Source organism: Fistularia commersonii, chromosome 28 (genome assembly GCF_037954325.1).
Source record: "Fistularia commersonii isolate RoL2024-O1a breed Wild chromosome 28, RoL_Fcom_v1.0, whole genome shotgun sequence".
NCBI classification, from domain to species: domain Eukaryota; kingdom Metazoa; phylum Chordata; class Actinopteri; order Syngnathiformes; family Fistulariidae; genus Fistularia; species Fistularia commersonii.
This window is the reverse complement of record NC_141311.1, coordinates 9,937,416-9,948,090: the sequence shown is the minus strand read 5'-3', so window position 1 is coordinate 9,948,090 and position 10,675 is coordinate 9,937,416. Positions and strand designations below refer to the sequence as shown.

At 46.8% G+C, this 10,675-nt stretch overlaps 2 protein-coding genes across 3 annotated transcripts; both read right to left on the bottom strand.

Annotated features, from left to right (window-relative positions):
• Positions 1-1,580: 1,580 nt before the first annotated feature.
• On the bottom strand, positions 1,581-6,473 carry nucb1 (nucleobindin 1). 2 transcript variants are annotated; one of them, XM_086175644.1, is made up of 13 exons: positions 6,392-6,473; positions 5,558-5,689; positions 5,363-5,470; positions 5,147-5,279; positions 4,605-4,708; positions 4,349-4,534; positions 4,171-4,261; positions 3,819-3,877; positions 3,662-3,754; positions 3,475-3,564; positions 3,135-3,305; positions 2,690-2,804; positions 1,581-2,597 (listed from the first exon to the last, which is right to left on the bottom strand). In XM_086175644.1, exons 2-13 carry the CDS (start codon positions 5,675-5,677, stop codon positions 2,512-2,514), a joined length of 1,356 nt encoding a protein of 451 aa, XP_086031770.1. In that variant the 5' UTR covers positions 5,678-5,689; positions 6,392-6,473; the 3' UTR covers positions 1,581-2,511. The 2 variants fall into 2 exon arrangements, with proteins under 2 accessions (XP_086031770.1, XP_086031771.1); XM_086175645.1 differs by having other exon boundaries at positions 5,558-5,711; positions 6,392-6,421.
• An 809-nt stretch (positions 6,474-7,282) lies between these two features.
• Positions 7,283-9,272, bottom strand: ccndx (cyclin Dx). Its single transcript, XM_086176444.1, has 4 exons — positions 9,030-9,272; positions 8,687-8,902; positions 7,623-7,931; positions 7,283-7,432 (listed from the first exon to the last, which is right to left on the bottom strand). Exons 1-4 carry the CDS (start codon positions 9,270-9,272, stop codon positions 7,283-7,285), a joined length of 918 nt encoding a protein of 305 aa, XP_086032570.1.
• Between the last annotated feature and the right edge of the window lie 1,403 nt (positions 9,273-10,675).

Here is a 10,675-nt window from a genome sequence, read left to right as displayed (position 1 = left end):
TTCCTTCATCTCCGCCGCTGAAAGATGCTGCCTCTTAAAGAAACAAGACTCCCTCCCCCTCCCCCTCCTTCCGGCGCCCACCCCTACCCTTCAGTCCTTTTGGATCAATTCGGCCCCCCATCCACGAAATAATAATAACAATAATAACGGGAAAAAGTAAAGCGCACCGTGCTCACGGGAGACAGACGGAACTGCACGAAGAGGGGCAATGGCGCCCTCTAGTGTCCACCGAGGGGAACTACAGCGACTGGTGACGCGGAGACGTCAGTCATCTAGCGGTGAGACTTCAAGATGCTGCAGAATCAGAACCCTCTACTTAGTCTTTTCATTTTAAAGCCAAATACCTCTTGTTTCGCGTAGAAGACGAATTCGAGTGTTTCCCAAAATAATCAAATAAATTTAAGAACGACCGAATCAATAGCCGTCGTCTCGAGTCGACAGACGCCAGTAAATCTGAGGAGTCACCAGGTGTAGAAAAGTTCAATCAGCCAATCGTAGAAAAGTTCGATCAGCCAATCAGAGCCGATGGAAGGCGGAGCTTAAGGTTCAGGTCTGGGAGGGGGGATGAGGAGGAGGAGGTGATGTAATGTCCTCTTCAACCCAGACCCACAGTGTATCATTATTAAATTCTCCTCATTATTATTGTTGCTGTTGTTTTTGTTATTAGGTAAATGAATTGTTCTTGTTCCTGCAGCGAGATGTGAACATTTTCTGGTTTTGACCCATTTCAGCATGGTAATGTTGACTTGTTTCAGAAACAAAGTTTTGGATTAAGACTAATTCATGTATGTTAAGATTATTTGATTTTTTTTTTCTTTTTTTCTTTTTTGGCAAAGAGACATTCTCAGTTCGGCGACTGTTTATTTTGATTTTGCAAGGTCAAGGTGAAGATCGGGGAAATATCTCATGAACGTCCAAAAGTTCTTGTTCAAAAAGATGTCGGCCATTGGTGATGTTACCACAGCCAAAGGGAGAAGGTTCCAGGTTCCATCCCCATGGCTACCTGGGTTCTCTGTGTGGTTCTCTTCTCGCCCACTTCCACTCCACGGTCCAAAATAGTCAGTAGGTCGGATGGTTCTATATTATTGACATCTGAACCGTCCAGGTTAAACCCCACCTTTTGGCCCATCCCCTTCCCTGTATGCAGGATAAGCAGTGTAGAATATGAATGAGTGAATCTTCATTCAGGTCCCAGGGTTCAGGCCCGTATTTGTTGAGAACATACATTTTGTGTTTGAATACTGAAGAACCAGGTTGTTTGTTCGTCATCTGGACACCAAGCGTGACAGACGGCTCCATTGGGCAATGATGACAGGATGACAGACAGGAGGCAGCTGCTGTGACACCAGGAGGGGCCGCCACAGGTCAGCGGCTCGGAGGAATGCCGATAGGAATGTCAGAGGGGGAGGCACTTCGCACATGGGGGTCCCCAAGGAGCTGCTGAGGTGACAGGGGGCCGACTGACCCCTGAGCCCCCCCGGCATGAAAAGCAGACAGGTTCATACCAGTGTTTTATGCAGAATTCAAAGGAGCAAAATAGATCTTCATTACAAAATTGAACTGAATAAAGGAAAACATAATTTTTACCTGATGTAGTCATATTTATATTATACAATTAATGTTTTTGTATATGTACATTTTCCTCTATATTTACACCACAAAGTCAACATTCATGTAAGCACAGCATTATCAACATGTAATAATGGCCTCCACTTAGATGTTTTATATTTTCATTCATATTGTGATGACTTCATAACCAGAAAGCATCTGGAAATAAACATCTTGATTTCACCACTTTAAAAAAAACAACAACATGCAACTCAACACTGAGGCCCATTATATGTAGCTATTTAATAATTCCACTGAAATTAATAGACATTCCTGTCATCGGCTGCTGCTGTCAGTCTCCGCGGCGGTTCCACCGCTTTTCCCCTGCAACAAGACCAGTCATCCGTTCTCTTGAGATCCACTCATCCGTTTGGATTTTTTCTTTCCGTCAAGAACAAACACCGGTGATTTTTCTTTATAAAAGTCTTGGTGACGTTTTCCAAGATAAATGTCTGAAATGTTGGCTTCCAGCTCTTTATGACAAATAACATTTAAAAAAAGACAAAAAAGGAAATATACTAAAAGATATCCTTCCCCAGTCCGGACCTGAGCCCCTCGGTTCTCCAGTGAATTTGGGTGAAAGCCCATCTGTAAACTGTTGGCGGAAAGACGAACAGGAACTGCTGATGAGGAAAACTTCCAAAATAAGAGTGAAGGAGAACCTCACTCCAAGGTCCGAGCCTTTCAGTCTCAAGCTGAGGAACACGGGACTAGACGTCCTGCAGCAGACCCCAACCCCCCGTGCACGCACGCACACACACACACGCACGCACGCACGCACACACGCACACACAAACACACACACACACCACAAATCAGTGTGAAAAACCTGTCCGGACGTCGGTGCCAGTGCAAATCAGTGTGTGTGTGTGTGCATTTCAAGGCGATCTGGTTGTGCTGTGTCTAAGTGTGTGAAGGCAGGTTCTGCGGAGGCTCGGCAGGCAGGTTACTGGGTGCTCCTGCTTGATGTTGGTCCGGGGCCTTGCCTTCTGCGGGGAGGGGGGGAGAGGATGAGGAGTCACTCTGGGCGAAAACGATAAATGGAGAGGCGCGACGCTCCGTTGCCCTGCAGCAGTCTTACCTTCCTCCACCTGCTTCTGTGCCGCCGGCTGAAACTGCAGTTCCCCATTTGGCCCTGCGGGGGGCGGCGCCCCGTCAGCCGGCTGCTCCTGCCTTTGGGACATCTCTAACACAGCCTACAAGCAGGACAACCACCGGAGGTCTCGTCAGATAATTGGGTTGAAGAGAGAGTGAGAGAGAGAGCACCCAACAGGCCAGACACTTCATAATGAGTTGATTACTTTGACATTACAAAGTCCAGCCTCGGGTTCTTCATCCTGTCGGGATTTTATTCCATCTCTCAGCTGCTTACTGACATATTTTGAAGTTTTAAACTGGGAGATGACAACTACCCTCACACAACCCCGAGCTGGAGGACCCTAAACTGTAGCTCCCCTGCAGGGGGATGTGATTGTTACATGGTGATACCGCTTCCGTATTATAAGCACTCAGGGAGGCAGAGCTACCTGCTGGTACTCCCTCCTCTGGGCCTCCAGGGCTTTGCCCCGCTCCTTCAGCAGCTCCTGTTCCTGGCGCAGGGTCTCCGCCCTCCTCTTCAGCTCCTCCTCTTTGTCCCGCAACTCGGCCTCGAAGCGCTGCAGCTCCTCCTCCGTGTACACGGGCTTGGTGTCCAGAGTCTAGGGGCGGCAGCGGAACGTTACTGAGGTTCAGGAGGCGAAGAGGGTGGAGAACCTCTGTTCTTGAACAGAGGTTCTGATCTCCCGCTGGCTAATTTTGAAGTATTACTCCCAGAATTTAAGAGGACAGCGGGGCGTCAGTTGCCTATGGTCTTCTCCTAAACTTTACCTCCCACTCCTTAGGGTTGTTGAACTCCTTCTTCTCAGTGGACTTGAGGAACTCCTCCAGGCTGACCAGGCGGTCCTTGTTGGCATCGACCTTCAGTGCAGGGGGAGGGGGACATCCGCCAGTCAGAGAACATCAGAGGGACGTCTCACTTAAAAAAAAAAAGAAAAGAAAGGAGAGCAAAACTCACGTTCTTCATGACATGCTCTCTCATCCTCAGCCGCTCTTCTTCCATCTCAACCATGTCGTCCTCTTCATTCTTCGGGTCGTAAACCTTCTCCAGCTGGAAGAGAAGATCCTCATGTCATCTGGGTACGAAAGAAGGAAGGAACATCTGGGTCTTTTACCTCTTTAGTAAAAAGCGACTCCAGCTCCTGCTCGTCCAAAACCCCATCTTCATTGGTATCTAGGGAGAAAAGACGAGGGGGGGGGGGGAATACATGGCAAGTCACATAAGTCATTAGTTTTAATCATTATCTCTGACAAGAGGCAAGCGTCTCTCCTCCTGGAAGCTCTGCTGTTCTCATGCTGAAAATCCCGCCTCTTGAGAGGCCGTGAAAGCATCGGTGTCGCCTGTGTCACTTGTGAAAACGGGTCATCTCCCCGGTAACTGGGCTATCTGTGGTGTTGTCATGACAACCCCACACCTGGATGCTTCTACCCCCGCCACCACTCTGACGACACAGACTCCAGACTCACCGTGGAGCTTGAAGAAGGTTTTGGGGTTAAACTCCTGAGGATCCAGCCCGTCCGTCTCCTCCCACACTTCACGCAGCTGGGCCACACTTCCCTGCGTCAGGAGAGACAGCGGAGTGAGAGCTGAGACCTCCTCCCTCCGGGTACCACCACACAGCACCATAGAGGAGCGGTCACTTACAGGAGCGTTGACCTTGGGGTGCTGCCGGTGTTTCTCCTTCAGCTCTTGCAGTCTCCGCTCCTCACGCTCCCTCTTCTCCTGGTCCAGGCCCTTCAGGTACTCCCGCCGCTCGTGCTCCTTCAGCATCTCGTAGCGCTTGAACTCCTCGTGCCTCTCGGCGTCATAGTTCTCCAGGTCCTTGGTGGCCTGCACAGAGACAGCGGGGTCACGCCCAGCGGCTCGGAGGAGCCTGGGAGTGGATCGCAAACAGTCCTACCGTGGAGATGAGCAGCTCCAGGTCTTTGGCCTCAAAGGTGTTCTGATTATGTGGATCCAGGTGTTCAAACTGCTTCAGTAGTGAGGCGTGGTCCATCTGCAGACCTGAAAAGCGCATGTGTATGCACACACACACACACACACTCTTAAGTATTGGCATTTGATGGAAAAATGTTCTAGCAGACATTCAATTAGCCCACTGCTGCTCACAACAATCCATTAGATGTTTGGGGGGTAAATATCAGTTATCAAAACATGTTTTTTTTTCCAGGAATTTGATATTTTTCTGGTTAACACGCCACTAAAATTTCCCAAAGAATTAAGGAGGAAAAGATTCTTGAAGAAATAAAGACATTATTTCAAAGCTGCAGTGAGTGTTTTCCTTGGTTGATTATATTCAGTGTATTTAATTACGAGTGTACGTGTATGCCTGTGAATCAGGAGGAGGAGTCTAAGGCGGTTGTGGGACATGAGAACTGTCCACAGATGAACCCAACATCCTGGGTCTAGCAGTCAGCAGAATTGAACCCCCGTTGCACTCACTCTGTGTGTTGGTGCTGTCCAGCTTGGCCTTCAGCAGCATCCTGAGGCGAGAGACCTCCTGCCGCTTCAGCTCGTCCAGCCGGGTTCTGACGTTGTGGCCAACCAGGTCCAGCTCTTTGCTCAGACGGCCATTCTGGGCAGAGAAGGAGGGGCGAGTCAGGGGGTCGCCAGGTAGATATATGAGGCTGAGTCAGACAAGAAGACATTACGGCTCACCTTGATGTCCTCTGTGTTTGCTGTCTGCAGCTTCTCCCTGAAGTGAGGGTCGGTCTCTAGAACCTCGATCACCTCCCGCAGATAGCGGTCATAGTACAGCCCAGTGTCCTGTGATCCCGTTTCACACAAAATCTAAATAACCACTCTCAAGAGGCAGCAGAGTCAAGCAGTCCAACAGGTGACTCAAGATGTTACCATGTTCTCCTCCTGTGCCTCATCCTTCACCTCCGGCTGGACTTCGTTGCGATCAATTGGCACCGACCAGGCGCCAGTGGCGAGCAACACCAGGAACAGCCACCAGGTCATCAGCGCCATCCTCTTTCAGCACTGACAAGAAGCACCACACAGACTAAAAGACAGACCGCCTGAGACAGGGCGGCATATCAGCCCCCCAGAGGTTCAATGGGTTTATATATATATATACACACACACACACACACACACACACACACACACACAAGCGATCCATTGGGTCTTTCACATTATTCAGGAGTTTGTGATTTGTTGATGGAAGGTAATTTTAAGTATAATCACAGACGCGTTTCTATAACAGAACAGGTTTGGACTATTAATCTGACAACGAACTGAAAACCTTATCCTTGTTTTGAATGACATTCATATCTATAATTAACGTTTCGTACAATAATAAACGGACTAATTTAGCCGCTGAGTGGGACTATGACAGGAACGCTAATCAGACATCTGGTGGAGCTGGACTCTCGAGGCAAAACACTATTTTTCATTGTAAATAAAAAAAGTGAATTAATACAGAACCTGAATGTTCCTCTTAATTCTGACAACATGTGAGGTTGTTTAAATTTATAGAGGAACCGCTTTTGTCCCGTCGCTACCATTAGCTCCCGTTAGCCGGCTAGCTTGAGTAGCGGAGACGCGGGGACGAGCTGAGGGTGTCCCGGGCAACGGTGCCGGGATTTCCGCTCTAAAATGTTTCCTCCACACAGAAAGCGAAGCCGTTCAAATGTCTAAAACACTCTTAGAACAATTTCCTTTCTCTTTCCTTTCTCTTACCGTGGGTGAGCTGTTGCTGTCAGTGCCGAGACGCAGACATCCGTCTGTGTCACGGGTACTATGACGTCACCAGACTGCGGCAGTGTTTCCGCAAGCTGCCTTCAGGGACTATTGGAAATATTAGCTCCCGACCGCATGTCTCGTTATTAAAGGATATTATAACAAAAATAAAGCATAAAACCCAATACTTTTGATTCTGGTCCTTGTTAAATCATTTAATATCTGTTTCGTAATTCATCTTGTAAGAATGTTTAGGCTCACAAGTAACTATATGACATGTTGCTGATTTATTTTATTACTTATAAATAATTATAATTCATTTAGACAGAACTGAGATTTCCCTCAGCTGTTTTTATTTTTATTTTTTGAAGATTTTTGAATTTTTTTCACGACCCGAAGTCATTTTAAAAAAGAATCAGAAATGGTGAAAAATTTGATTAACAAATGACAGAAAACAAAATGAATTAAATAACACATTTATTCAATAAAAGATAACACAAAGTACTTGTGAATGTTTTTATTGCTTTTAAAAATAGATTTCTGGCATATTATATTCAGTAAACAAACAGGATGGCACAGCAGATTGGAATAAATAAATATTAAGTGTTAAAATTGCACACGATAATAAATAAAAAGTATAAATATTGAGGATAAAAATAAAATTTAAACCTACAAATAATATCGAATAAAATAGGTAATAAAATATGGCACATATAGGAAAAAGTACAGGCTTAGAAAATGGCTCTTAATAAATAAAATCGAAAATAAATTAACATGCAATTTCAAGATATAAAAATATGTGGGATCCCTCTGAGGTCGGTTTCATGCCAGTTTGACTGACGAGCTTTGAGAGTCCGGACCCTGTCTGGAGAACCGGAATCGGTTCCGTGCTCAGAAGTCCACGTCCCTCATGTCGGTGGGTGTCCCGGCCCTCTCACTCTCCACTTCCTCCCCTTTCTCCGCGGGGCCCTGCTGGAGCCCTTCCCTCAGCCGCTGCTGGAGGGCCCGCTCCATCAGCTCACTGTAGAACTCCAGCACCACCTGCAAGGGAGAGGAAGCATCAACACACACACATTGTCTTATGCATATGTATCCTAAAAAGCATCTGGAGATAACAGTGTAAGGGGATGTGGGTCATGATGAAGATCGCAAAGAGGAACTGCTAGGAAGAGTTTATATCTTGCGAGTTCCCCCCAGAAGAGACCCGAACCAGGGAGGGATGCCCACTCACCGGGTCAGCGTGGCAGAGGTCGGCCAGCGCCTGACTGGTGCGGGTCAGCTCTGCGGGGTTCCTGCTGGCCAGGCCCCGCAGCGCACAGTCCAGTGACGCCGCGGCGACGAGCGACGGCGGTGCACCCAGGAAGCGGGAGTCGCACACGCACATGGCGGCCAGCGTGTCGCAGTGTCGCCGCAGCGTGGACAGCAGCTCCGCGGAGTCTCCCCTTTCCTCCACGGATGCCACGAGGTGCGGGAGGAAGTCCTGAGGGGTCACCGCCGCCGTGTCCCAGCGCAGCGTGGCGAGGATGATGCGTTCCACGTCCTGATGAAGCCACGGGAGAGGAAGGGGAGGAATTAGTACCGAGAGGCAGTGGAGCACTGAGTCTGCCCCACGAAAGTTCAGAAAGTGTTTCCACGCGGGTCTGTTTCCACTGGTTCTTCTATGAATTAAAGCCTGATAGAGGGAAAAAGTTCTTAAATCATTGTTTACGAGCTGTTTGTAGTATTTTTCTTCTTTTTATTGTTATTATCATTATCATTATTATTATTGTTATTATTATTATTATTATTATTATTATTAGTAGTAGTAGTAGTAGTATAATTAGTATTGTAGTTCTTTATTATTACATTATCATCATCATACATTTAATAAGTTAAAGGATATTCAAAATATATGGTTTAATCACTTTTCGTAAGTCGCTTTGGATAAAAGCGTCTGCCAAATTATTGTAATGTAATGTAATGTAATGTAATTTTATGTAAGATTCACGTATTTAACAAAATAATAGTAGCATGTCTACTTCGTCTCCTACTAGTACCCATAATAATAATAAGAAGAAGAATGATAATGCTTTTCTCGACATCACATAATATAAAGGACAGTAATAATAGAAGTACTGCTGCTACTACTACTACTACTACTACTGCTACTACTTCTACAAATAATAATAGTAATAATAATAATAATAATAATAATAAATGATCGCCATCATTTTATTTTATTTTATTTTATTTTATTTTATTTTATTTTATTTTCCCAAGTTTTTCCCCAACGTCCGAGTCTGTCGGCCGACTCACCCGCAGGTCACACGGCTGGAAGCAGTAGTCCGCGGCGGCGCAGAGCGAGTCGGCGCTCACCGTGTCGCACTCGGCGAGCTTGGAGGCGATGAGGACGCAGGAGGCGGCCAGGCAGCGCGGGGGGGCCGGCGTGGCGAGCGAGGCGGACAGGAACCGGTCCAGCAGGGACATGGCGAGTGGGAAGACGGCTTCGGCGCAGCCGCAGTCACAGCACACCTGAAGGAGGATGGAGAGGATAAGACATCTGCGTGTGTGTGTGTGTGTGTGTGTGTGTGTGTGTGTGTGTGTGTGTGTGTGTGTGTGTGTGTGTGTGTGTGTGTGTGTGTGCATGGGGGGGGCCTACCTCCAGGGTCCACTTGGCGAGCTCCTCCCGGCGCGCCGGTTCCCGCTGGATGAGCGCAACATAGAGCGGCGATGGCGCGTAGCGTTCCTGCAGCTGCAGCAACCTCCGGACCACGCGGAGCCCGGACACCGAGGGGTCCCAGGCGGCGCGCACCGGGGACGAGCCCCCCTCAGCGGCGTCCGTGAGCGGCGGCTCCCCTTCCACCTCCTCACACCAAAGGGATTCGACCCCCCCTCTGTTCATCTCTTATGTAGTAAACAGAGAGACGCAGCAACCGGTGCGGCCCCTCCCCTCCTCTCACCTGAGGCCTCTTGCGAGCGTTTGCATCCGCTGACCGCTCTCTGCTCGACTTATATACCCCCTGGAGGAGGAGGATGGGTGGGGGGGGTCACATAAAAATAATAAGACAATACGGCTGCACGACAATTGATTCAACAGGTGGGAACGGGGAGGGAGAAGGGGGGCGCAGGGGAGGAGCGGAGCGGGGTAGACAAGAGAGGGAGTGGCTCAATGGGACGGAGCAACAGCTTGTGATCGACAGTGAAAAGGAGGTAAGGGGTGGAGGGAGAGGGGGGAGAGAGAGAAAAGGTCATCTCCACACTCTGACAATGGGAATGGATGACAATAAGAGGAGGGTGTTTGTTTACAACGGCGGGGTTTGTCTAAATAAGTGCAGGAGAGGCGGATCCTGCAGGGCAAGGCCCGTATCTTGTTTTTTTTTGTCATTTTATATACAATTACACATACATATATAAATATTTATCAAAGTCAGCATTATCTTCCATTTCTCCACGTGTAGCAGACATACAGATGAATCTAGAAAACATTTCTCATGTTCCCACGGTGACATGAAATAAAAAATAAAAAAAAACAAAGTGCACAGTAAATATGAATCTATAAAGTGCATGAAGATACCATATTTTTATTTTTATATTTATCTTTATTATTAGAATTACACATAGCTCTGCTCTCCATAGACCTCTTTTCATTAATTCATTCATTCATTCATTTATTCATTCATTCATTCACTCATCCATCCATCCAAAGGTGTTGCTGCTGTTAGCATCTTTTTATGCTGCCAGTTGCTGCTTTTGCACATTCTTATACTGTTCTCATTCTTTAATGTTATTTATTTTTTATTTATTTATCTTCGTATTTTTCAGATATTTATATATTTTAGTGGTTGTACATCATTAGTTATTAAAATAATTTAAATTTCCCTACTATGGGATGATTAACAGAGTATTTTATTCTCTTCTATTTGTGTATTTTCGAGACACGAGCACTGAGGAAAAGATTTAAAGAGTGGCATTGAGGAAAAAATACAGGAAGCAGAGCTGAAGGTAGCAAAGATGATGATGTTGAGGTTCTCTTTAGGAGTCAGGAGGATGGATAAGATCAGGAATAAGTTCATCAGAGGGGCAGTACATTTTAGATGTTTTCGGAGATAAGGTCATATACAGAGGCGGGATAATGAAAATATTGGTAGACTGACACTAGTGTTGGAACTACTGGACAGGGGGACCAGAGAAAGTCTGAAGAGAAGATTTATGGATGTAGTGAAAAAGGACCTGAAGTTAGTTGACGTGAGAGAAGAAGATACAGAAAACAGAATTACATGGATGAGGTTGATTCACTCCGGTGAA

What these genes read in the sequence shown, in the direction of transcription:
- nucb1 (XM_086175644.1), bottom strand. Translation starts at nt 5,677, where the DNA reads ATGGCGCTGATGACCTGGTGGCTGTTCCTGGTGTTGCTCGCCACTGGC. An exon ending in TGGAGCTGCTCATCTCCACG is followed by an intron (nt 4,535 to 4,604) that starts GTAGGACTGTTT and finishes GTCTCTGTGCAG; the next exon opens with GCCACCAAGGACCTGGAGAA. An exon ending in ACCCCAAGGTCAACGCTCCT is followed by an intron (nt 4,262 to 4,348) that starts GTAAGTGACCGC and finishes CTCCTGACGCAG; the next exon opens with GGAAGTGTGGCCCAGCTGCG.
- ccndx (XM_086176444.1), bottom strand. Translation starts at nt 9,272, where the DNA reads ATGAACAGAGGGGGGGTCGAATCCCTTTGGTGTGAGGAGGTGGAAGGG. An exon ending in TCCAGCCGTGTGACCTGCGG is followed by an intron (nt 7,932 to 8,686) that starts GTGAGTCGGCCG and finishes TGGCTTCATCAG; the next exon opens with GACGTGGAACGCATCATCCT. An exon ending in ACCTCTGCCACGCTGACCCG is followed by an intron (nt 7,433 to 7,622) that starts GTGAGTGGGCAT and finishes TCTCCCTTGCAG; the next exon opens with GTGGTGCTGGAGTTCTACAG.